Source organism: Ricinus communis, chromosome 7 (assembly GCF_019578655.1).
Source record: "Ricinus communis isolate WT05 ecotype wild-type chromosome 7, ASM1957865v1, whole genome shotgun sequence".
NCBI lineage: Eukaryota > Viridiplantae > Streptophyta > Magnoliopsida > Malpighiales > Euphorbiaceae > Ricinus > Ricinus communis.
In genome coordinates, this window is record NC_063262.1 from 6,859,424 (window position 1) to 6,885,965 (window position 26,542).

The 26,542-nt window shown below is 33.6% G+C and overlaps 4 protein-coding genes and 1 long non-coding RNA gene across 7 annotated transcripts; 2 read left to right on the forward strand and 3 right to left on the reverse strand.

Annotated features, from left to right (window-relative positions):
- Nucleotides 1-6,118: 6,118 nt before the first annotated feature.
- Nucleotides 6,119-10,738, reverse strand: LOC8269060 (UDP-N-acetylglucosamine transporter ROCK1). Of its 2 annotated transcripts, XM_002531210.4 has the most exons (7): nucleotides 10,510-10,738; nucleotides 9,954-10,002; nucleotides 9,603-9,829; nucleotides 7,771-7,969; nucleotides 7,539-7,682; nucleotides 6,807-6,881; nucleotides 6,119-6,527 (listed from the first exon to the last, which is right to left on the reverse strand). In XM_002531210.4, the coding sequence occupies exons 1-7, from the start codon at nucleotides 10,632-10,634 to the stop codon at nucleotides 6,366-6,368; spliced, it is 981 nt and encodes a 326-aa protein (XP_002531256.2). In that variant the 5' UTR covers nucleotides 10,635-10,738; the 3' UTR covers nucleotides 6,119-6,365. The 2 variants fall into 2 exon arrangements, with proteins under 2 accessions (XP_002531256.2, XP_048232549.1); XM_048376592.1 differs by lacking the exon at nucleotides 9,954-10,002 and having other exon boundaries at nucleotides 10,510-10,679.
- LOC125370598 lies at nucleotides 6,876-7,651 on the forward strand. Its single transcript, XR_007216619.1, has 2 exons — nucleotides 6,876-7,233; nucleotides 7,325-7,651. It is a non-coding gene; the product is annotated as an uncharacterized LOC125370598 (long non-coding RNA).
- A 1,268-nt stretch (nucleotides 10,739-12,006) lies between the features above and the next one.
- LOC8269059 (oxidation resistance protein 1) lies at nucleotides 12,007-16,140 on the reverse strand. 2 transcript variants are annotated; one of them, XM_048377077.1, is made up of 8 exons: nucleotides 15,705-16,140; nucleotides 14,509-15,028; nucleotides 14,284-14,356; nucleotides 13,686-13,766; nucleotides 13,538-13,601; nucleotides 12,660-12,747; nucleotides 12,424-12,508; nucleotides 12,007-12,309 (listed from the first exon to the last, which is right to left on the reverse strand). In XM_048377077.1, exons 1-8 carry the CDS (start codon nucleotides 15,835-15,837, stop codon nucleotides 12,226-12,228), a joined length of 1,128 nt encoding a protein of 375 aa, XP_048233034.1. In that variant the 5' UTR covers nucleotides 15,838-16,140; the 3' UTR covers nucleotides 12,007-12,225. The 2 variants fall into 2 exon arrangements, with proteins under 2 accessions (XP_048233034.1, XP_002531255.1); XM_002531209.4 differs by having other exon boundaries at nucleotides 14,509-15,032; nucleotides 15,709-16,138.
- A 3,981-nt stretch (nucleotides 16,141-20,121) lies between these two features.
- On the forward strand, nucleotides 20,122-22,799 carry LOC8269057 (annexin D2). Its single transcript, XM_048376659.1, has 5 exons — nucleotides 20,122-20,315; nucleotides 20,821-20,966; nucleotides 21,131-21,349; nucleotides 21,684-21,896; nucleotides 22,168-22,799. The coding sequence occupies exons 1-5, from the start codon at nucleotides 20,240-20,242 to the stop codon at nucleotides 22,462-22,464; spliced, it is 951 nt and encodes a 316-aa protein (XP_048232616.1). The 5' UTR covers nucleotides 20,122-20,239; the 3' UTR covers nucleotides 22,465-22,799.
- Nucleotides 22,800-23,400: 601 nt separating this feature from the next.
- Nucleotides 23,401-26,481, reverse strand: LOC8269056. Its single transcript, XM_002531207.4, has 5 exons — nucleotides 26,245-26,481; nucleotides 26,068-26,141; nucleotides 24,922-25,042; nucleotides 24,488-24,802; nucleotides 23,401-23,879 (listed from the first exon to the last, which is right to left on the reverse strand). Exons 1-5 carry the CDS (start codon nucleotides 26,362-26,364, stop codon nucleotides 23,607-23,609), a joined length of 903 nt encoding a protein of 300 aa, XP_002531253.2. The 5' UTR covers nucleotides 26,365-26,481; the 3' UTR covers nucleotides 23,401-23,606.
- Nucleotides 26,482-26,542: the final 61 nt, after the last annotated feature.

The following is a 26,542-nucleotide window of genomic DNA, read 5'->3' on the forward strand; positions in this document are numbered from 1 at the left end:
CAAGTAGGGGTGAACAAAAAAACCGAATAAGCCCAACCTATCAAAACGGAATTAAAAAATTAGATTAACTAAACATGATTTTAATTTTTGAAAATATTTAGTTAATTGGATATTTATTTTTGATTTAAAAAATAAACAATTAACTAAATGTATCGATAATATTTTTACCATTGATTTTTATTATTATTTTGTATAATCTAAATAAATACAATTTGTATTCCATTTTTGTATAATCTTTCAAAATATCTTTTTAAATATAATAAATTTTCTATGTATAATTTAATAAAATTTTCATCAGTTAATTAAAAAACTAGAAAATCGCATTCATTTTTCTTTTTTTTTTTTTTTTGTAATTTTTGTAATTTGTATTATTATTTTAATCAACTCAAACCATAGTTAAAAGAGTTGATTTTTTGATTGATCAAGATAATAGTTAATCGAATATTTGAGTAGACTTTTTTCTATAAAAAAATATTAAAATTGAACAAATTTCTTTAAGCATAGCCGGATTAACCGAACCGCAGTCACCTCTAGTAACAAGAGACTGAATGATTAAAATATATGTCACCAAACTTCTCATATAGAAAAAAGAAAATTAGATACAACACTTCCTGAGGTATTTTTATGAAACAAAATATAATAATAATAACAGTAACTATGATTATTATTATTGTGCTTAAGAGAGTATAATGATGACGCCCACTATTTATACCTACACATTATTGGAATTAAGAAAAGAAGATGAAAGGATAATTATCCTAAAATAAGGAAAGTAAATTAAGATAATTAGCCAAAGACAAGGACTACTCTCCGGCGAACAGAAGAGTAGAGGAAAGGTGGGGGCGCATACAGAAACTGATTAAGTTCTCAAATGACTTTCTGTACTTCCAGTCAGCTAGTCATTGCGCCGGCCCATTTATGTACCCCCTTGGGGCGAAATAAGGCATACACATGATAATTTGCAAGCAACTATTCAAAAAATGAATAAATTTGATTTGCCAAAAGAAAAGGAATCCGTTCTATTTAACCCCCAACAAATAATTCCATAAAATAATAAAATAAAAGGGCGTGCAAATGTGCAGACACAGTAAATGGTAGTTCAGGTTAGAACTTGCAACCACAAAAGAATTTCCAGGGGTAGGGGTCCAACACCCATATATGTGGTTCAGAATCGACAGATCAGGGCCGGCCAACATTCTCTTCTCAACAATCTCAAGAACCCTGAGCAACCACTGTCGAATATTTTAGCAGCAAAGTCTATATAGGAAGACTGAAAATACACAAACTCACCTAATAGCACTCCTATTCTAGTCGCAGACTAATTTCTCAAATTTAATAGACTTAAGACCCCATATTATTATTTCATAAAATCATATCTAATAAAGAATAGTGTCACTCCTAACTTGTCTGCAACTCGAGTAGATATGAAGTCTCTTCAAGTAGTCCAGTCTCACAGCTCAGAGAGTGATTCTGATGGCACCCATCAAGGTCACAACAAAAGCATCATAGTTCCAACCAAAGTGATAGCTATGGCTGATAGCTTTGAGAAGAAGGAACACTCATGCTACAACTTGAATTAATCAGGGTTCACCTAGAGTTCTCATCCCAGCACTTAGAATTGGCCGCATGAACTAGTTGTTTGTTTCTAGGGAAATGCGTAAGCTAAAATTATAATACCTTAGCATGTTATATATTTCTTTCTTAATTTCAGTCATTTCTTGTACGTCCCACTCATGTTTCTTTTAATTTCTGTGTGCTAATGGGATCATGCAGGTTTGTTACTTCACAAATTCCAACAGATCTATCCATTCAAGTTCAAGACATCACTTTTAGTGTTCACAAGGTAACTTGTAGACAATAATAAAAACACAGAAACTTTTCTTGATTTCTCACAAAAGTTGAACATATTTAGTAACAGAAGGGAACAATAGAAAGGGAAAAAGCACATCATTTAACTTTTATCCTTTCAGTTTTAGCACTTCTCTCGATTTTAGTCATGCTTAGTGTGCCATAATGTAAAACATAGCCATGAGAATATCTATGAACTCTATTCCCTAGAGGCTTGAACCTTAAAATTGTCACCTGTACTACCAAAGCACCGGACCTATGTCACGAAAACTATAGTGATTGTAATATAACTGAGCAGAATCTTACTTTCATATAATTGGATTATTTTCATTATATGTATACATATTCTCTTACATGCCTCTTTGATCAACAAGAACAGAAATTATGACACAGAAAACAGAACTTGAGAATGTAAAGGCACAGATGTCAGAGCTGCAGAGAGACTACTATAACCTGCAACATGAATATTCAAAGTTAAACAGCAAGCAAAGAAATATATCAGGTTGGACTGTCAATTGGAGAAGAATCAGAAAAATCATCTCTTTTCAGTAGAAAAATAGATGCAGAGAAAGCCAGTGAAGGACGGAGACTGAGCAGAGATCCAATTTAGTGAATCCATTGACTGGTAGAGTCAACTTCAGAAGAAGACAATCCATATCATAGTTTTATATCACAAAATAGGAAAAAGAATAAAATAAAAGATTAAAATTTTAAAAACAGTCTTGACAATCTTAGTCATTTTCTTGTGGAATCAAAGCACTTCAATAGAACTTAATGTTAGTTGGAGGTTTGACCATAGATATTTTCTCTAATTCATGGATTAGGCATTGTTCATGAAAAAATTAAAAGATTCCCAAAATGATCATGCAGAATGATGAAAAGCTTATAATGAAGATGAAGGTCCTATTCAACTGATTATTTAAAAGCAGGAGGTGTTCAGTTGACAGTTTAAACCAGAAATAACATGTTCTTTACACCACTATTCACAAAAAAAAAGAAAAAAGAACACTGCTCAAGACATGATCTATGCATCTTGTCATAAAAAGCATGCCATGAAGGCAGCCAGACTGATCTCTGCCAATCATTAATGGGACAAACAATCACGAGAAATCAAGACCAAAAATAGACAAGTGAGAATGCCTTTGCTGGTGATAGCTTAATATTAGTAGCCATCCCTTAATATCAAGATAAAGAGGATAAAGCATGTTGCATTATCATAGAAGGGCCCAGTGGTTAACCTTGACCAATCAAAATCCCATTTACTTGATGGGTAATAGGACAAGAAGATCAATTCACAATGCCCAGATCGCTATCTCAGAACCTGAAATCTGAAAGACCTAGAGAGAGGAAAGGGCTGATCGGAGCAAGCAACACAGACAGACAATTGATCACAATGTGGGGGCACATTCTGGTGTGATCATCATGAACCTAGGAAAAATGGTTAAAGATATATTCTAAAAGATGGGTGAGTTGACAAAACTGCAATATGTATTAACGGAGCTAAAGGAGAAGAAAGGTGACCATATTTCTCATTCTAAAACGTAAGTACACTCTCAAAGTTCTCCAAGATTAAGCATTAAAGTAGATATGCACGGTCATCCTGCCAGCATCCTATCTCATTGTTTCTCTTTCTGCAGGTCCTCAGCTACCAAGTATTCTAGACTGAAGTTATGACTTGTGTTTCTAGTCACCATAGTAAATTCGAAAAAAAACAAATATCCATTGCTAACCCGCCAACAACGCAGAGAAAGAAACCTAAACATCAAACCTAACAATATAAAGATTCATATTTCTCATAATTCATCAAGCAAAAAGTTCTACAACAAATCTTAAATATGATTTGTTCCAGACAAGTAATGCCATAATATTCATATATAATGTAGCAGTCCAAATATTACTAACCAAAAACCTTCAACACAAAACCCTAAATCCATCAAATAAAACAAAAACTCCACATAATACATAATGAAAAAATAATAATAATAATAATAATAAAGAAAAAAACACTACCTAGAATTCCTCAGGCTGGTTCATGGAAACTTAGCATTACTAAAATCAAGAAAACCAACTCCGGAATTTCTCTCCTCATTCCCAATCTCTCTTCTTTCTCCTTTTTTTCTCTTCACGTCAATGCTTTATCTGATGACCACCATCCATAATACTAGATTTTCTCCCCTTATTCCTTCTCTCTTTCTCTTCTTCAATAATCCGAACGGGATACAGATCCCTAGATACCGAAAGCGAGTTTTTTAAATGACGTAAGCTTTTTTGTAGGCTGGTTTTGCAATCCACCGCCTTTCTTTTCTTTTTTTTTCTTGCTTCCATGTTATGTGTACGGACCTTGTCGACTTCGAATCTCTAAAGAGATCAGAGTACCCGTTTGATTTCGATTTTGGATGCAGAGGGAATTGTTTCCAAGGCGAGTTCTTGAATGTTATTGAAGTTTTTGGCATTGGAATTTGATTGGAAGGTTTTCAAGGGTACTACTCTTCTTCCCAATTCGCCTGCCATCTGTTTGTTGTTTTGCCTTAGTGAGTTAGCTGTTGAAATGAAAAGAAAAACGAACCCTTTTGTTTTAATAGCTCGTTTTGCGTGTTTGAATGAATTTGAACAGTAGACTCAACTCTTTGATGGTGTAGTAACGGGCGAGGCAGATGGATCCCTTCTGCTTGCTTGATCCATGTTCCATCCTCACGTAGCGCCTCCCCGTTTCCGTTTCATGTGATGTCTAAATAAAATTCCCACTGCTTCGACCGGGCTCTGTTTATGTTAACTAGACTAAGAATCTCTCTAGTCGTTATCTGCAGGAAGGTGGTCCTGTCTCCCAACAGGTTTGGATAGCCAGTGCACTTTATAAAGGTTTTAAATCAGAGACGACAAGCATTCAAAAATTGGTTGGATGGTCGGTTAGTTGGATTTATAGTTAAATATAATTTACATACATACTGTTTTTATCAATAATAAATTTATTTATTCAACTATCACAATCACAAAGTAATATTAAAAAATGATTCTAACCTATTGAATTATTACTTATATTTCTTCTGTAGAAAAATTTAATGGCAAGACTTCCTCATTAATAATTGAATATTTTCATAAGGTTAATGTTTGAGTATTAGATTAATTTAATAAAAAATTCATTATTAGTTAATAGTTTGGTTTCTGCTATATTAGCCACCCTTATCTCATGCCAGAAACACAATCTTATGTAACATGCAGGTGAAGTTATCACTTTCCTGTAACCGTCGTCTAACGGCAATTTGCCTAACAGAAAACTAACCAACCCCATCTTGAAAAGCTCACAATTTGGCGCTCTCTCACTCTCCAGAATCAAGAAAGCTCTCAATCAAGAAAAGTCAAAACACCCAATCCTTCTTCTTCTTCTTTATTCTTTTTAACGATCTCCTCTTTCCTTTTTGTTCCTACGCTTCGCCATTTGATAATAGCATTTGGATCAGAGATCTAAACCTGACCCTTCCGATCCACTCACTGGGAAGATGGATCAAGATATTTGATCAATTGAATACTGCTGGGGGTGTACCATTGAAGCAATTGCATCTCCAAACAGACAAGAACAAGATTTCGAGAAACCAAATGAAGAAAATCAGTGCTGGTTGTCTCTGAAAGAGCAGGTATTTAGCTACCACTCGTCTTCCAAAATCAATGCAGTATAAATTACTACTGCTTGATAACTACTAGAGTGTTTTCTTGAAATTCTAACGCTTTATTTTCCTTAAGGTATAATGATAATCACTTGGGCTCTTCATTTTGTGAACACCAGCACTAGCTTCCATTACCAATTATTTTGGCGCCACTTTCATTAGTACCAACAATCATGATTATTGTGGTGCCATTTTAACTCGATTGTTTTAGCTCCAATGCTTGTGAAATTGTTGATCTGATGACTGCTCTTCTTTGTACTAACCTCAGTTATACTAACAATACATCTGATAGTTTGCCACTTTGCCGTTCCTCTATACGCTTATTCATTGTATGAATATGAAAGCAAATCCAATTATTTCAACTTGCTTTTTACATTTTATTTTTTATCATCGCCACTTTTTACTACTCAGTACCCAAAAGAAGCAAGGAGTAGCCACAATGGCAAAAACCAGAATGCCAAATTCAATTCTTTGATCATTCTTTCTTTGAGCCATTACTTGCTTAGATTTTAAATACAGAAATATATAATATGTGTGTGTGTATATGTATGTATATGGATTTCGAACAGCTTATGTTGTTCGACCAACAAATGCGCTTCATTCAGGAGTTCAGAAACATGTCACTATCATTTCCTTGTAATCAGCACTCAAATCAAGACTTCATGGAGATAACACCATTGTTCATTTGATTTTGTAAAAGCATCTTCTTTGTGCCTAGTCTAGTAGAGGTTAATACACTTCTAAAAAGTAACTTTGACTTCCCCCTCTACAGCCGGGGATGTGTAAAACTAGATAAAAACTTCACCGCCAAATGGGACAAGCTAATATATTTCCATACTCTGTGAAGGTTAGAAATCATGATTCCTTCTTTTTAACTCGATGTGGATATTTCTGGTATATCGAAATGCTGCTAATGACCAGAGGTAGAGCCAAAAGACAGTACATTGAAGGTGGTTTCCCTTCAAAAATAAACTGCAGCATCGCTGTTACAAGCAGTGCTGAAACAATGACAAAGCCCTGCATGCATTAGAAAAATTTGTTGAGACCATGGGTGTTCGATATTTAGATTGTGTATATTATTATTATTATTGATCATATTTAATGGTCTTCCCAACCTCTAAGTCCCAGAAACGAGTTACTAGACTATATATATTTCGTTAAATTGTAAAAGTATCATTTGATAAACATTTGGCCTTTTAAATAAAGAAAATAGATTGGACAAAAATGTAAAAGAAACTCCGAGTTCATGTTCTTAAAATTGGCCACATGTTATTCTACTTTTATAATTATTTTTACCTTTCTGACACCACCAGCATGACTTGTTACAAGGCCAACAAGGATGCCCCCAAGAGCATTTGCTATAACGGGAATCTGAAACACAATGAAGCACGATTCATCAATTTCAAGCAATGCATGACTACAATAGGATGACACAGAAAACAAGATAATTCTTTAAGCAAGTTAAGTTGTTAACTCATTGGGCTTATAACTAGTTTAAATATTCTATACCAATAATTTGTACTGCCAATTTCCCATATTTCAGATTCCATGAGTTGACTGGGGGTGCTGTTACATTTCCCATATTTTCCTCACAAGTCTTTTTCGTCTGAAGGGAAGAATAGATTAAAGGTAAAACGAGGGCGACGCCAAACCTAATTCCAATACTGCCAGGTTAACACTGATAGGCTTACAGCAACCCAGAAAGTATGAGCTTTCAGATCTGGTATTAATGACTATATAAGCAGACGTTTAAATATAATATTATTGATCTCTATATACCTATTCATTCTTAGTTTTGCAATCCAAATTGACAGTTGCAATTCTCCATCCAACAAGATAAATACTGCAACTGGAAAAGCACTTTAGGAGACAAACAAGACCAACTGCTACATTTTCTTTCCCTTTTTATCATTTTAAGATGAGTGAAATCTAAAACCTCCACCAGCCCTGTCCTATCATTCAACGTGTTTAATAACCTGAGGGGACTCTGTCTTTTTCCAGAAGAGAAATTGTCGGTCAGATCATTACCATAGTCAATGGAGTCCAACCATGAAAAAATCCATATTTTCTAATAGCTTCACCATCTGGAGACTTGGTGGTACTGGCCAATAAACACAAGCTTCCAACTATGGACATTTCTACAGTCATCAAGTATGATGAGTGTTTCTTAACCTGTAATAGAAGGTTAACAGTAACAGAAGGCAGGGAAATCACAAGGCTATAAGATCATGGAAATCAACAACAAAGAAGCTTAACAAACCTGAGAAGCCCATTGACACAAAGTAGAAGCAAGGCCAGAAAGAACAGAAGCAACCATGACAGGGACAATACCAAAAAATAATATTTGATCAGAGTTAGTACTACTGGAACCTCGGCTAGAGCCTTCACCAACACTTAGAAGAACAGCAGCCATGATCAACAAGAACAGAGCACCGATTTGTTGAGTTGACTGCTTCTGCCTACACAGTTAGGTCATGTATTAGGGTAAAGGAAATTTCACATGAATACATCACTCAGAAATCTGAAGACCTGTCATAATTAGTTTTATGTATACCTACATACTTTTCCATGTTTTTCTACCTGACAAGCAGAAAATTAAAAACAAATGGAAAGGAAAAAATAAAAACAAGCAAGTTCACTGTTTGCTGCTCTATATGAGCTGTATGATTGTGCTTTGTAGCTGAGATATTTGATGTGCCCTCTAATTGCATCACAGCAGAAAGTAGGCCGCCTTAAAAAAGATTCATATTTTTAAGAAACATTAGCTGCAGCCTTCAGCTTATATGGAAGCCTTAAGTTGTTAACATTGTCCAGATGGTATTTTAACAACTTCAAAACATCAAGAAACAGATGTTAAGCTACTAATAGATGTCATGTGCATAGAAAATATATCATGCTTACAGGCCTTTTCTGACACTGATTCATGAAAAGTATGGTGGGATAATGAAACATTAAAAGGAACCAGATGCTACTAGTTACAACTATTAATTTCTTGGATCATGAAGTGAAGAGATGGAGAAGATAAACCCTTGCCAACAATTTACTTAGTCCTTAAGGTGTTTATTAAAATGCCTAAGAGGAAAAAGAAGGAAGAAGATAATTTGCTTAATTCAAACTGATGTTCAACTGATATCTTTTGAGATGAATTAGGATTTTTTTTAATCCTTGAGGACAAGGATATTTTCAAAGGGTGGGGTAATGTCATGATCCAAGAAATTAATAGTTGTAACTAGTAGCATATAAGTACCCGTATGTGTTGTAAAGATCATTATGCAATGCAAAACACTACAATTGGTATTTCTTAATCTCCCTAGTCTTTTCTCTCTCTTATTTCTCTCCTCATCTTTGCAACTCTTCTATCTATCTCTCTTTACTCTATTTCTCTTACTTTCTCTTCTATTTTCTGACTATCCAAACATTAGTTATGATCCATGAACTTGGGACATAACAACTTGTAAGAGATACCACAATTTATAAGGGTGAAAGTCCAACCAACCAAGTGGCTGGTTCTAGTCATTTTAGTATTGGTTGGACCCAAGCCCAAAATCTATTTGTTGGGCTCTAACATTCTCTCATTCAATTAATCCTATTTAATCAAATTAATTCAAATTATAATATGCTATCAGAGCAGGTTTGGCCCGGTTTTTTAATTTCCCGACTTCCATCTGGATTTCTAGTTCTAGCGGCCCGTTCTGGTGTTACCGCTGCCTTTCAATTCAATCTTAAATTTCAGGAGAGATTTTCAACTTCAAGTAACAACTGAGCGTCAAATTAAATCCCAATTGCACTTGAGAAGGAGTGTTAAAGATCTCACATTGTTAAGAAATAAGAGATACCAACAATTTATAAGGGTGAAAATCCAACCAACCAAGTGGCTAGTTTTAATTATTTTGGTATTAGTTGGATCCAAGCTCAAAATCTATTTATTGGGCTCTAAGGAAGTTAGAAATCAATCAAGAGCGAAATGAACGTAAAACACAAACTAATTTCCTACTTTGTGAAAAGTAAAGCTTGGGCAATAAATATCATCATTTTTATGCTCAAAACCAACTAACAAAGATGAATTATAAAAAATAACATTAAGAAACATACCTCAAAATTATATATGTAAACAATGCAGTAAAAAATATTTTTGTCTGATTGAGCATTGAAAATGTGAGCGAATCAAGATTCCTGTAAGATATTTGCAGCAGGCTGTTTTGTAATGCATAAATTGCAGCAGGAAGTCCTGATGCGGTGAGTGAGCCAACCAAAGTCCACTCACCATATAATTTCTTCAAAGTACCATCTCTTGCCATGAGAATCAGGGCGCATATTACCTATAATATAAGGTGGAAAAGTAGACAAAGCATAAAATTTTGCTTAAATTTGATAAAACATAGAATAAAATAACATGTAAAAGAAACCAAGATTGATGCGTATGGAAAATGAATTTATTGCTACCTTAGCTATCTCGCATGTTAAGACTAGTGTAGTCACAATAACTTCTCGTCTGCATGAAAATCCACTAAAAGTTTTAGAAATTTGACATAATTGCTCACCTATTATTCAATATTTAAGGTAATACATGAGTTCAAAACGAGCTATTACTAGCAATTGCAAATTATAAAACCCTATTTCATACTACTGTTCGAAAATGTGCATCGATAGGATATGCATTTAGCGCTGTTTGCTGATATAAAATCATGTGCAAGAATTGAAATTCAATTGTAAAATAAAGTCATTTTTGTGGCATGATTTTGAGCTCTTCCAAAAGGAAATGTCATGTTTGTTTAAGTTGAAAGAATAGAATTATAGGCAAGCAACTATGAGATTTCCAAAGGTGAGAATTTTACAAAATAGAATTCAATTGAACTAAATTCTCGCAATATATATTTTTTTCTTAAATAATTTCTAACGAGGTATAAAATCTGACTAATTAGATGTTCCTAAAGAAATGAAAAAATAAAGAAAAAGAAAAATCCGGAGCCTAAAGTAGATGAAATGAAAGAAAGGTTACCCGGTGAAACATTTGGAGATGAGAGGCTGAGCTCCATATTGAAAAGTGAGCAACATGGAGTAGAACCAAACCCTTGCATTCATCCCGTCGGATCCCGAGTTGGTTTCTTTGCGCTTCGCCGCCATAATTGGCGGTGCTGAGAAGTTGAGACCGGTTGCTTTTTTGGTCCTATTGCTCCTTTCTTTTTTCTAAAAAAAAAAAAAGAAAAAAGTTGTGACTTTGGTGATGATGTGGTGTCGTTGAAATCTAACCGAAGAATAATTCCATTGGGCTGCCCGCGTGGGCCCCGAAATTGAATGGAGTTACAGGTCCCACACGACGCCGTGTTCGTTCACACCTTTTTTTTTTCTTTTTGCTTCATTATTAATTTTACCTGATTTTATGTTTTCTTTAGCAGTTGCTCTAATGTACCATGAGTTTTTCTTTTTTAGAAATATTAATAAATAAATTACTTTTTTGGCCTTTATTCTCTCAATCACTATGTAATGAGGCATGTAATAAAAAAAATCCATTTATTTATCTGAAAATAATTTTAATGTGTCTAAAATATAACTGACAGAATATGATCTCTTAATACATTTTTTTTCTTTTTATTATTATTTCAAAAAGACTTGCCACGGTATATAGAAGGAAAAAAATTCAAGTTTTATTTTTTTCTTTTATAAATTTTAAGTTTAGTAGAAGATAAGAATATTTTAAGAGTTATTATTAAAATTTATGTAAAAAGAAAAGATAAAGCTTGAATATTACTCTTTATTTTCTTCGTTTCATAAATTTTAATATCAACTAAAATATTCTCACCCTCTGCTAAGCTGTTATAGTTATAAATAGCGATCCCAAATTGTCCTGTTTAAAATTTAGATTAGAAAAACCCAATTCCATTATTTTTCATCCTGGTGATCAGAAGAGCTGAAAATGTTATCATGAGTTTGTGAGCTGCTCTTAGTGATCTGCAGAATTTAGTTGTAATAGATTGTTCTCCTTCACAGTTTAATAGATGGTCTCATTATTGGTTAAACAAATTAGAAAATACATACATATATATATATATATATATATCTTTAAGTTTTTCAACAATTATAACTTAGATTTGAATGCTTGGTGATACCCACTTTCCAATTTGTGCTAGCCAGAGTGCAACTAGTATATCCGGTAATCTTACACTTGGACTTGGACATTCCCCTGTATCCCTTCTTCATTGCGAGAAGATGGATGCCGATTCAGTTATTTTTTGTTATTTCAAGCATCGAGCTGAATTTCCTATATCATGAAGTGCTAAAGCAGGGCAGAAACTGATTAACTTTTCAATGTTATTTGAAACAAAGGCATTGCTTTTGTTCTGTGATAGATCATTCTCCCTCTTCACTCATCTTGGTAGTAGAAGAGATAAGAATTTATTTAGAATTAACCCTATTCCTTTATTCACATTTACTGCCAATGTTAAAACCTGAATCGATCATTCATGTTATATCTCAATGATTTCTTCTATAGCAGATGTCAAATGAAAAACTTGTCTGAATATTGAATCCTCGAATATGACATTACAAGTCTCGAACATATCTTTGTGCTTAATATTATTAGTGCTTCAGGGTCAGTATCCAAGTTATATCCCAAAAATTTTCAGGTATTAAGGTAAACACTCTTTATATACAGGGTCTATGTACAAAACTTGACACTTGACACTCATAACGAAAGATCTACTCTTTGTATCAATATTTACCACCGGCAAATCCCAGGAGCCTCTGTTCTGCTCAAAGCAAGTATCTCCTCATACTTCGTACCATACACAAAGCCCCACAACTACAATTCACAAAGAAAGAGGAAAATGTTTTTTAATGCGAATGAATTTAGTGCTTGTGAGCCATATTATAGATTGTGTAGGAGTGTGTGTTTGTAGGGGAGTACTTCTCATACCTCAACTTCTTTAACTTCAAAGTCTTCGGAGCGTGCAAGACAAGGGTTCCCATAGGTTTCTGATACCGAGCTTGATCCATTTAATCTTGATGGGAAATAGGAATATCAGTAACAAGTATGACTGTGTTGTATGCTCAAGTTTTTTAAAGTTGGTTCTCAGAAAGAGATGCCATCTACATCACTCAATTGGGTCTAAAACAAGTACATGAGTTACAGAGAAAAAAGTAAGGGCTTACAGATCACCGTCCAAGTAGAGTGCAAAGTGGCCACCCCCACCAATTGCTAGGAAGTCTGTTGTGCACAAAGTGAAATAGCGATTTGCACCTGTTACAATAGTGCCATTAGAGCAACCATTAAAAGGTCAACACATATCCCAACCTCCTTCTAAAGAAACATCTTCGGGGTAGGCTTTTCTGTGTGCCCCAGTTAGATATTGCTTCAGCAAATCAATTAACCTTCCACATTATCTCACTCTTCAGATGTCCATAATTTGCAGTAATCAGACACTTGGGACAGGTATATTGAACTCAATCCATATATGATTTGATTACATGTAATAATCAGACATGAGATCTAAATATTCTATATTCAAGCATTTCCAAGCAATATAAGAGTACTGAAAATAACATTCTAGAAGCTGGAGAGTAGGAGCTATAGCATCTAGTACCATAATGTTCTATAGAGGGATTAATATGACTTGATGATGTAACTGAATGTCCTATGTTCTTCATGACAATTGGGATCTCCAAGTAACAGGGAAGAAAAGCATAGCTTGTGCTTGTAGCTATATATAGTGTCTACTACATCTAAAAATGCTCATGAACTTAAAATTGCATAAGATACAACAAACTTTCATCCCTCAGAAGATATGAGATAACATAAATGCTGTTTATCAAAGTCAAAGGCAGGGGCAGAAATCCCGGAACATAAGAGTTCTATCCTTAACAACCATAAGCACATGTGCACACAATCAACTTCCTTGTAATTTTTTTTGAACTGACAACAGAAAATATAAAATAAGGAACATTTTGACACATGATTGAAACCATATCTGATCCAATGTTTCCAAATTTAGAATTCAAATTTGTCTCCTAGAGGGCATGGAGGGAGATACCTGTTGGTCGGAATATCACAGGATCGCCAGGCGTATTAGTGAAAACAAAGGTGCTGTTTGTTCCCTGTTCAAAATTCAACATCAACAAAAAATTTCAAAAGGAAATGCTAGCCAAATGAATTCAGGCAGAAATTTAATTTAGCGCCACCTGATATTTTCTCTTGTTCGTTGGTCTTAGGGGTGCCTCAACCAGGCCACCAAAAACTGCACCTTTTCTGTCTCCAACAACCTGAAAGAAATTTAACAGAATGGAGGAGCAGTTTTATCTGCAAGCAAAAATTAACGTGCATAGAAGCTAAAATGCCAGGGAAAATAACAATTTAATGCAAATATAATGATTTATGATCCTGGAAGACATCAAACATTTACTTTCCTTAGCAAATAATAAAATCAATATCCTAGGCTTAATTGAACAGGGCTGCATTATATCTTTCTCAGATTCTTTTTCAAGTTGGTAGCTGAAAACTGTAATACTAAACAGAAGCTTTGTTTGAAAAGTAAAAGTTTGAAAATTATTCCAGCTGACATGTTTTCTACACATGCATAACAGGAGTACATCAAACACAAAATACCCAATCAGATGCTCAAGAATTCAACATTGCTAACAAATCAAACCAAAAAGAAGGGAAAAAAGGGTCTTCAATTTGCATAGAGACCTTGAGAAAACAATATGAGAAAGTACATGCAAGATACAACAGAAAAACTATGAAAGAATGATATAAAGACAACAGATAATAAAGCATTACCAGTAGACTTAGTCCAGGCCAAAGCATGCTTCTTCTATATAAAGTTGAAAGTGATATTCCATGCCGCCATGTACTGCAAAGAATAACAGAGACAAACACAGGTATGCAGTATGCACATAGTAGAGAGTTAATATAGCTCTAGTGGATCATTAGAAACTAATACTGGCAAATCCATACATATTATAAAAGCTGAAAACAATTAAAGTTGAGTTATTGTTACTGAACCTGTAAAGCATCAACCACTTCCTCCCATGAACAAGTGCAGGAAGTGAAGCATAAAGGACACTTCTTGCTTTCTCTGAAAGAAGCAATGAAGGCTCGGACATGTCAGGAAGATCTCCCAACTCAACAGGCTCTTTCACAGGTTGCATATTCTTCATCTCCAATCCATAAAAATTATCATCACTCTCATCAGCAATAATCATGTCGGAATTGCCCTTACGCTCTTGACCCCGATATCCACCAATTCTAGTAGCATGGTAAATAGCTTTAAGAGACTGCTTACCCCTAGAAAGTAAGCCCTTTCTTGTGCCACTCTCTTTCCTTACATTGTCAGATAACTGGTTAACCATTTCTGCTATATTATCATTTTTCTCATCTGCATTTGAGTTATCTCCAGACTCCGAAGATGACAATAGAGAATACAGAAATGCAGTAAAGGAAGAAGTATCTGGCCCATCAACTAAATCTCCAGTATCCTCTTCAGAAATTGACTCATGTTGATTCTTTATTGACTCATTCAGGTCTTCCTATCCAAATGATAAGTGAAGAGTTATAATTTAAGTTTTGGACAATTTCTCAACAGCCTAAACTAACTGTTATCAAGTCAAAATGCTGAAAACAAAGGATAAATTGTTAAACACCAATATATACTCGAACAAGAGCATCATATACTAAGTCGTCAGCCAGCAGATTTTCATCATAACCTCCAACATCAGTTAAAAGTTTGATTTGTATGGGATACTTCAAGCTTCTATTAACTGAACAGTAATTAGATGTACAATCAAACATTCTAACGGTGAATGTACTCAGCTTTGGCAAGAACAATCTTGCTAAAAGTCATCCTAAATACTCTAATTAGCAGCTGATTGTATAATTGATCAACTGGGCCTTCTTGAAAAGGATTAATCAGACATGAGAAATAAAAAGAAAAGTCAATTCACCCTCAATTGAATAGAACCCACAAGAAACCTAGTGACAACGTAAAAGAAACAAGAGACAGATTGCTTAGAATCATCACAAATCAAAATACCAATGGACAAAAAGAAACTAAAATCTCCCTACCTACCATCAAACTAGAAATGTGTATTTTGATCAATTATCCAACAACAGAAGTATAAAATTTTGACCCCAAAACTAAAAGCAATAAACAAACACATAACAGATAAAGATACAAAAATTGAAAAGGAAAAAGAGGAGACCTACAGTGGGAGGATGATGAGCATGAGGAGGAGGCTTAGAGGAGGGTTTGTCAGAGATGGGATTAAGAAAGACAGTGGTGAGATCAGACACAAAATGAACTGCTTTGCTCTTAAATGATTTTGCTTTTCCCATATTTTTAATGCCCAATTTGAGATAATGGATTGTCACCACAGACTCTCACTTCCAAAAAGTGTCTTCCTTTACATCTTATCTTTCAATATCTTTTTCTTTTTCTAATTTTCTTACTTGTGCAATACAGACCCCTCTCTCTCTTTATCTAAGGCAAGAAATGAATATGGTGAGCAAAATACCAGCTCAGGAGAAGAAGAACAAGAAGAGTATGTTCAAAGTTACTCTAAATTTTGCTGATTTTGATGGAACCTTTCAACTTTCAATTTCAAGCTGCTCAAAGACACGGTTATAACACCTGACCCACGCCCCCAACAAAAATCAAAATTTTAAAGAAAAAAGAAATTATTTGAATATTTTCTAACAAGATATTTGGAGTTAATTTTAATACAATTTGATAGGTTACTTGGATACTTAAAATTCAATACTCGAAACTCTAAAGCATCCAGAATTTCACAGTCTTGTATTATTACCATCTAATTATTTTAGAACATCCCTCCTTAATAAAAAAAACATTACCATCTAATTATTTTATTTATAATTATTTTAAGCTGCATTCTCTTACTTATTTAATATATTTAGAGAAATTTTATTGATTTAGTGTATTTAAAGAAATTTTATTCTATATAAATACTAATTCTAAAAGTCATACTCAAATCGTTAAGAAATGAGTAAACTTTCTTAAGCATTCTTACTAAAAATATTTTAAATGAAATCTAAAATCTTACTTTCTTTGAATATTTTCTAATTTTGCTAAATTTTGTATGAATACCTTTTTACTTTACTTTATTTTTTAAATTCTTTTTAGAAAAAAAGATTTTTACTATTAAAAATTTTTAAATTGATATTGTTTTTTTTTTAATTGAAAATTTGATCAATTGAACTTGATACTTAATTTTAGTTATTTCTCTAGAAATATTATTTGGGCAGAATGGTCCTCCCAGTAGAGCCTTTATTAGGATCTCAACGTAACTTAAAGACTGAATGAATGTTCTGGTTTGATTGTTAGAACAGAGAGAGCTTATTTTTTAAGTAGGGGAAATTTAAGATTGCTTAAATAAAAGAATGCTTCTTTATGCAATAATAATATATCATCTATACCAATAGAATAAAAGAGGAAACACTACGAACAATGTTTCTTAAATTGAAAAATTGATTTACTTTCTCATCCTTTCCTCGCCAGCAAAGAGCCATGTAAAACGACGTTGCATGATAAGATTTTTTTTTTTTTTTTTTTTGTCAACCTTCAAATGTCTTACACGTCAACTCCAACAGTCTGTTTATACTATAAGTCATGCACACTGTCTTGGTTGCCCTTATAGAATTAAATGGTAGGAGCATTAAACGGTATGCATGATGGGATAATAGTGTCATTTCCATTCTAAAGAAGCAAAAATTGCAAATTTGATGTATTAACTTTACGTTTTTTGTTATTTTGGTGTCTCAACAATTTTTTTTTTTCAATCAAGTCCTACAAACGCCCTAAAACATGTCAATCAAATGCATTGCTCCAGTTTGGTGGCGGTTTTGATGCTTATAAGGATAATTTAACCCATACAACTGCCTACATGGCTTTACCACATCAGAAAATTACGACAGCATCATTTTCATTCTTCATTCCCTATCCAGCTCTTTATTATCATATAAATTCAAGTAGCTCCTATAAACACAAAGTCATTATTTTTATTGATGTTTTTGAATAATTTTTTTATTTTATTTTAATTATATCTTTATATATTATTAACTACATTTTGATACATCTTCATATAATCAAAACACATTAATTACTATAAAAAATATATAATATTTTATATATAATATATTAAAGTCAGATAGATAGTTGATAGGTGAAATAAAATAAATACAAATAGTTAATATTAAAATAAGGGAGATGTTATTGACAGTCCATTTGAAATAATAAGCAGTCCCACTATCATTTAAAATATTAAATTTTTCCATTACACCCTTTTTAGTTCCAAGTTTGTAACCTATACCCCTTCTAAACCTTTCCAAATTCAAATTCCATTTACTGTCTTCTTTTCTCCTTTATCGTTATGCTTTTGAACCAAAAAAAAGAAAGAAAGAAAGATTGAAATGGACAACACCGATGAACTTCAATATCCTATAAATACAAAAATCATGAACAATCTCCATCCTTTGCTACCAATAACTATATGCTTTCATCCAACCTTGAAAAAGATATTAACATTTATTCCAATTTTTGTTTGGTTTCTAGTTAGAGAAGTGGTAAAATTATATATGAAGGGCTGAACTTTCTTTTGGCAAAGGAATATTTTGATTTAATTACTTTGAAATAACATATATAGGACATATACTACTTGCTAATTATATAAAATTGAAGCTAATAATATTTATTTTACTTTTTAACAGATTTTGATATATCACAAGAATTAGAGATGACAGATGGAGCCACTAGTAAATATTTTTGGTTGACCATGGAGAAATATCAATATCAATACTTATAATGTCCATGATGGCCTTTTAACACACTTGTTCTATACATATCACAAGTCTATTGTGCTAATTAGAAGTTATAGAAATATTTTTGTGATGGATTGCACTTACAAGACTAATAAGTATAAAATGTCTTTGCTTGATATTATAGGAGTTTCAAGTTTTAATACTCCATTCTATTCTTGCTTTGTTTTCATGCAAAAATTGGAGATGTTTAGCAAAATATTAAGTGATGATAATTGTCCTTATGCAATCATATCCGAAATTTCTTGTGTGTTTGGCATATTGAGAAAAATGTTTTGGCAAAGTGTAGATTTTATTTGATGTATTTTTATTCACATGGAGGAATTTGATAAACATTCCATTGAACAGGAAATTTATTTCTGCATGGACACAGAATCATATGCATTTTAGAAATCAGGAGCTGCATATAATTTATTTTTGATTTCCTTTGTATTAATTTAGTTATATATTAAAAAGAGAAAACTCAAGTTTAATAAAAGATCCAAATGGATAAAAACGTGCAGTGAATAATTCAAATAGTTAACTGTAATAGAATCTCGAAGTAGTTGTTAGAAGGGTATAATGGGAAAATTTCTTCCATTTAATCTTCTAATAATAGTGAGAGTTTTCAATGTTTACCCTAATATAATTAACAAAAATATAATAATAGGAAATTAGTGAAATTAACAGTATTAATTATAAAAGAAAATAATCTTTTTTTCTATATTTAGATTAAAATAATTATCTTTTTAGGTAATAATATTAATAATAATAATAATAGGAAGAAGGGTGTTTGTAGTCCTAAAAAGATAAATCATTTCAAAAAAGAAACAATAATTATGACGATTTCTTAATAGGGACCACAAATGACAAATCATTCCTGCCTATATTTGCAGTATTCTGAACCCACCGCTTGAAGTTGAAGAAATGGAGATGCGAATCCAACGATCACACGTTGAGGTAGGTGCGAAATCGTGCCGCCGCGTGGCACTTTAGTTCCAGATTAATGACAAGGTCTTGTTTGTCTGTACGCGATCAATACCTAAATATGTCCAGTTGGTCCAAAAAAGAAAAAGATAACCATGAGCGCAGATCACGATGTAATATATTTTTCTTAAGATTCATAGAAAATATATACATTGGCAAAAAATAATATCAATAATGTCACTCCTTTAGAAAATTATTTTTTTATTGTTTTAAATTTTTAATTAAATCAATACTTATTTCAAAAACTTTATGTTAAAACAGCTCATCCAAATAAAATTATTTTAAAAGATCTAATATAATTTTATTTATTGTTATCTTAATTCAGTTATTTTATTGATAGTTATTAATCGTAAAACACACATACTAAATTATTTACTAATTTAAATAAAATATTAATTTATTTTTCTAATCGTAAAATCTTTTCTGTTTAAGAAAATAGTTGATTCCTAATTTATACACGATCTAAGAAATCTTCATTTAATTAACATCACTTATTATTATTATCATTTTTTTTAGCTATTTTTTATTAATTTTTCTGTACAAGCTATAATTTAAAGTTATAAAATTTAAAAGGTAATTGTGTTTATATTAATTGATAAGAAATATAGTATTACTTAATAAACTAATAATTAAAAAATTAAACTATAATTAAAACTGATTAAAAAGAGATTAATTTCTGCCACGAGTTTAATGTTCAGACTTAGCTGTAACTAACAGATTTCTAGGAAATAAATAATATATGTATAATAATATATGATTTTTAATTTATTGTCATTCATTACCATTTTATGCACCTGCTCCAATTCTATAAAAGAGAAGCTCCAAAGCCACACCCGAAACCACTTCACTTTCACAATTAGTCATCCGCTTTCGTTTCCTCACAAACACAAAAACAGTGTCACTGCAAGTGGAAAGAAAAAAAAAAAAAAAAGGAAAAGAAATGGCGACGCTTAAAGTTCCCGCCCATGTTCCACCTCCATCTGAGGATGCTGAACAGCTCCATAAAGCTTTTCAAGGTCTTTTTTTCAGTGATGTGTTTGCCATTTCAATGGTTTCTGTTATTTCATCATTGTTGATCATGTCATGCTCTTTCAGATTAGTGGAATTACCTGTTGTTGAAATTTCCAATTATACCTTGCTGCCTTTCAATAGAAATAGAATCGATTTTATCTCTGAAATAAGTGATCTTTGATTCATTTCTCTTAGATTGTATGATCTGATTGTAAGTAAACCCACCTGAGGGGTTTTCATCTTTGTGCTTGTTAGTTGTTCTGTTTGGTGTTGGATCTCTCTTTTTCCTTGTTCACATTGTTTAGAAGAACAAGATTGATCTGTTATCTGTTCCTTTAAATGTTTTGCCAGTTTACTGATAGACATCTAAAATCGATTGTGAGGACGCGATGCTTTATAGAATTATCTATCTTTATGTCTTAATCTGGACCAAAGTCTTATCTGTTTTTTCTTTTTAATCCCTTTAAATAGGATAAACCAAGACTTAGATGTTCTGATCATGTTTTGCAGGATGGGGAACGAATGAGTCGTTGATTATTGACATTTTGGCTCATCGCAATGCTGCTCAACGCAACTTAATTCAGAAAACCTATTATGAAGCTTATGGGGAAGATCTCCTTAAGACCCTAGACAAAGAACTTTCCAGTGACTTTGAGGTCAGGTTTTGATGCATCTAGTGTTTGTTTAAATAGGACTGCTATTTTCTGTCAAGCAAAATACTTTTCCAGCTACCATGTTTTTTGATACAATTTTCATACAGCCTTGCATTGACATTTGGATGGATAAATTCTTGATTTTTTGAATTTGTTTACCTATGCAGAGGGCTGTAAAGTTATTTACACTGGATCCTGCTGACCGTGATGCATTTTTGGCTAATGAAGCTACTAAGAGGCTCACTTCAAGCCACTGGGTTCTCATTGAAATTGCTTGTACTAGGTCTTCACTTGAGTTGTTTAAGGTGAGGCAGGCATACCATACTCGCTATAAGAAATCCCTGGAGGAAGATGTTGCACATCACACAACCGGAGACTTCCGTAAGGTACTGCCTCCAATTTCGTAAGAACTCTGTTTATTTTACTGTTTTCATGGGACAATTTTAAATACATTATACATAGTTGTATAGCAGAACTCAATTGGTGAAACCTTGTGATTTGCTTCTCATCATTCACACTCCCCCCGTCCCTTACACAAGCCAAATTTCATCTTTGGAATTGAAAGAAGTTGTGTGCATAAGCTAAAGTGATGGGAGTCTGATTAGTCCTTATACTTTTTTGATAGGCCTCCTTTTATTTCTTTTTCATAGGATTCAATTTCATCATTTCTGCCCCAAGTTGAATTGTCCTGTGTGTTTTTTCACCATTGTTCCCGTGCAGCTGTTGGTTCCTCTTGTGAGTGCATTCCGATATGAGGGAGAAGAGGTGAACATGACACTAGCAAAATCAGAGGCAAAGATACTTCATGAGAAGATCTCCGACAAAGCTTATAACAATGAGGAGATCATTAGGATCCTGACAACAAGGAGCAAGGCACAAATTAATGCAACACTTAATCACTACAACAATGCATTTGGGAATGCCATCAACAAGGTAATGACATCCAATATGCTTTCTGGAAGTTGTTCCTTTAATTATTCCAATTCTGAAGGATGAAATGCATATAAGTGATCTTGATGTCTCAGTTCTCACAAGTTGTTCTAAAATTCATTAATAACTTTTTCTCTGTTTCTCTGTCCCTCTGCTCAAGTGTGTTCTTTTGGATACTTCTGAATTTAATATATTATGCTCAACTTTTCATGTTAAGTCCTGTGAAGTACTAATTTGTCTAAATGTAACAAAAAAAATAAAAACCTCTTTGCAGGATTTGAAGGCTGATCCTAGTGATGAGTTCCTCAAGTTGCTGAGAGCAACAATCAAATGCTTGACCTGTCCTGAGAAATACTTTGAGAAGGTTCTGCGATTGGCCATCAACAAGCTAGGGACAGACGAATGGGCTCTTACTAGAGTTGTCACCACTAGGGCAGAGGTAGACATGGAACGTATTAAAGAGGAATACCATCGCCGAAACAGTGTTACTCTGGATCATGCCATTGCTGGAGACACTTCCGGAGACTATGAGAAAATGCTCCTTGCCTTGATTGGCCATGGTGATGTTTGAGCCAATCCTAAAATGCAGAGCAGAACGATTTATCTTTCGTGTGCATGTTGCTTATGTATTTCCCTTGCCAGACTTCACCTTTCTGGCGTGTTATCTTTGCATGGACGGATGTATTGCTAAATCTGGGTATCTTTCTGGAATGTTTTTAGTACCTGTGCTGGCTTCATAGAAGTTGGGAATGAACCAGTTTGATGTTTTGTTATATCCTATGGTATACGAATGTCCTGCAGTTGCTTGGTGTTTTAATATATCAAATCTAACATTGAATGGGACTGAGTAGCCATAGTTGATATGTAACTTGGATCCCCGGTTTAATATCACATTACTTCTCTTCCCTTTTCTTCTCTTTTTATCGCTCCCTTTCTTTCTTCACGTTACCTGGCTTTTATACAGTTTTGTATGGTTCAACTTATTATGGGTGTTGTATTGCTATAGAATTGATTCCAAGACAAGAACAAATTATCAACTCACAGATGGATATTATCAATGCCAACCGCTTAATGAAAAGAAATTCTCAAGATTCAAGTGGGATAGCTTTTTAAGTTATCATAAATTGCTGGAAGTTTAAGGGATTATTAATGCTCAACTTTAACTTGTATAACAACGGTGGTAGACCCTCAAATGTTAAGGTACCCCATTCAGGGGCCTACTACTGAGCACATGCACCAATTGTTGAATATGAATTTTCACCTACGTCTATTCTGCAGGCCAGCCAGCCAGCCATATCACCACCAAAAAGTAGATGAACATAATAATCTCAAGATGAAAAATGATAAAAATTTCTCAAAAGGAAAAGAAAAGGAGGGAAAAAAAAAAGGTGTCTGCTTTTTGCAGTTGTAACAGATCATCTTGGTACTTCTTATGAAGGAGCAAAAACAAGGTCTTGATGATGCCACTGACAATAAAGAAAATAAGGGTGGTCAAGGCACTCGAGAATTGGGAGGATAGAGATATCTCAATTAGCCATCTATCCAGCATTTTAATCTAAATCTCAAATAGCTTACACAAAATCCACAGCCATCATACACCACTCTAATGTCAAAAGGGCACATCACTAGTCAAAACATAAGCACTCACACAGGAATAACATTAAGACCAACATTACTTGAATCAAGCAATATTGCGAGTTAGATTGGCCTGAGTTACACCAATGCAATGCTGCTCTCACCACCGGGAGGCTTGCGTACACCCCGAAAATAGTCCCTGGATTCTGATTTTCCATCTGCAAATATGTTACTACCACTAATCTCTTTCAGCTTTGCATTGCTTAGTGGTTTCTCTGCAGATCCAGGAGGAACATCTCCCTTGAAAATATCATTGCCTGTCAACTCCTGAAACTTTTGGTTGTGTATTTTCTTTGCTGTCCTCGTAACTGGATCTTCACCAAACAGGATGTTACTCTGACCTCCAGCAGGCTATAAAAATTTAAACGAAATTTAAGCAAGGACTGCTTTAAATAAATAAAACCCCTAGTGGAAATTACAGAATGCAATCAGTAAAGTTTTCACTTGCATTGAGATAAACTAAATATTGCAGTCACCAATAAAACTACATAAAGAGCTTGATCTCTGGAAATAATGAAGCTTGGCAAGAATGTGGAGACAAAAACCAAAGCAAAGAATGGAAGTGGGATAAATAAGTCAATTAGTATTGTTGTTTGTTTGCAAAATACAAATTCTATGAGTTTGACGAGAATTTCTGAGTGAAATTCAGAACAGAAACAGGGATAATTTTGGAATTCTTTTGCATCATTAACAATCATGAGGAAATTTATAATCTGAATATAAACATTTTACAATGCAGGAGTTACCAGTTAATTGGGACTTTAATATGGGGTATTTCAGATGCTGCCACCGCTACAAATGAACCTTACTGACCACATGGTTAATTGGTTATGTTAGAAGAATGCAGTAGCTAAATTAATTTTTACCTCCCTATCTTGAACAAATAAATACAACATAGAACAGCATAACAAAGCTTACAGACTGCATAACAATTAATACATAAAAAGAAAAACACTCACATTAGAAACTTTGACAGAAGTGCGAATGTTTCTAGGGGCAGGCTTCTCCATATCTTTGTTTTCTTTTGATTCCAAGGTGCGTGCAGCAGCTAAGGATCGAGTTGAAATGTCAGGGGAAGGTGCAAAGATATCATGTCCACTAATCTCCTTAAATTTCGCATTTGATATCTGCTTTTTATTCTTCAAGTCGGCCTCACTTTGCAGAGTCCCACTTAATTCGCGCTGCTTTGCTACTTCAGGGAGAGAGGTAGGCTTCTTGGGAGAAATATTCTCCTCAGTGCTAAATGATATTTGGCTAATTCCATTCATTGCTTGCTGAAATTGCAACCATTGAAAGCACAAAAGAAGAATTGCCATTTCATTCAATTTTTGATAAAAGAGTATTCGAGAAAGTATTATCCTCAACTCAAACTATAGTGAGATCAAATTAGTACCTGACAGATCCGCACGCTAGTTTTGTTAGCAGCACTAGAATGAGACGCATCATCTCCACCATTACCAGCAAATATACCACTGCCATTCATCTCCTTTAATTTATACCCTGAACAAGGCTTCCTGGAAATAGCAAAGGAAAGAAATAAGTTTGCTTATGCATTTCCTCCGATGAACTCTCTTTTTGAAAGAGCCCTGACAGATGCAACTTGATGGTCAAATATACAATCAGAAAGAATAATACAGGAAAAAGCACAGTCAAAGACAGTAACTTTGCTTAGTATGTATGATCAGGTTTTTTTTTCCTCATATATCATGAATTCTCCACTAGTTTACACAGTATGAACTTTCTGATTAGCTATCAAACCATGGCTTTTCTTTTCTCTTTCCTTTTCCCAAAACTTACAAAAACTTGTCAAGATCTCACAGACGTCTCCAAAAGTCTATTCATAGAGTTTTAAATGAAGATTCTAATGTAGAAAGAAGAATTAACATTGGTAGAGTAATGACCATGAATCAATATCCAACTTTTCAACCACCAGATTAGTGTTTCAAGATCATCTAAACTGAAGGGCTAAGATCAAAGTTGAGCAATCCCAACCATTGGTTAGCTTTTAAGAACTCTGGGCGTATCTTTGCTTTTCCTCTCATTACATTTTGAAAACTATAGGTCCAACAATCTAATAATCAGAGGCTTCATAACCAATAAATCATCAACTTTCACTTTCAAAGCTTTCAAAGCAATATATCTGTATGGATCAAATCTTCTTTTTTTCTTTTTGAGTCAAATGAATAAAGCAGCTCATACATAAATGAAACGAGATATTGTTTCTAGAAACTACAGGCTTTATAAGAAGTAATTAGCTGTTTAAATTACTTCACATACTTGTAATCTCCTTAACTGATTATATTAAAAAGAATAAGTTGATTTTCTAGAAACCCTTACAAATTAACTTGCATGTCTAGGTAAGTAAACAAATTTGGCAGATTAATAATAAATGAAAGGCTAAACAATTAATATTTTTAACAAATTTGGAAATCATATAATTGAAATTCTCTTCATTCGGAAATCTACTAGCTTTACTGAATTACATCAAGAAAATGCAGCATTAGATCTGATTCCAAAAGCTGAAAGAAAAGATGGTTACTTTTTCAAGAAACTCTGGGCTTCTTCATCGCTGAGCTGACCTCCAGACAGCACCTTGCTGATTCTATCCGACGGCTGATAATGCAAACAGTTTCTTTTTTTTTTAGAAAATCAGAAAAATGATTTTCGAAGGAATGGAGGTGAGAGTTGAAATCTAAATAATATTAATAAAAAGAACCTGGTGCGAGCGATGGGTGGTTGAGGCGGAGGCCGGAGATTGTGGTGGAGGAGCTTCATTCCACGTCAGCAGATCGGAGGTGGAAGAGTGTGGGTTTCTCACTGGCGTGCTTCTTTCCATACTTTTTTTTTTTTTTCTTTTTCCTTCCGGGTTTTGAGAATGTGAGCGAGTGCGTAGTCCGTAAGGAAGATTGTTTCTTGAGATATCTAAGCAGAGAGTGAGAAATTCAGGATTTTTAATTTCTTCCAAAAATATTTAATTTAAAAAAAAAAACCATAAAGAGGTAAGAAAGAAATCC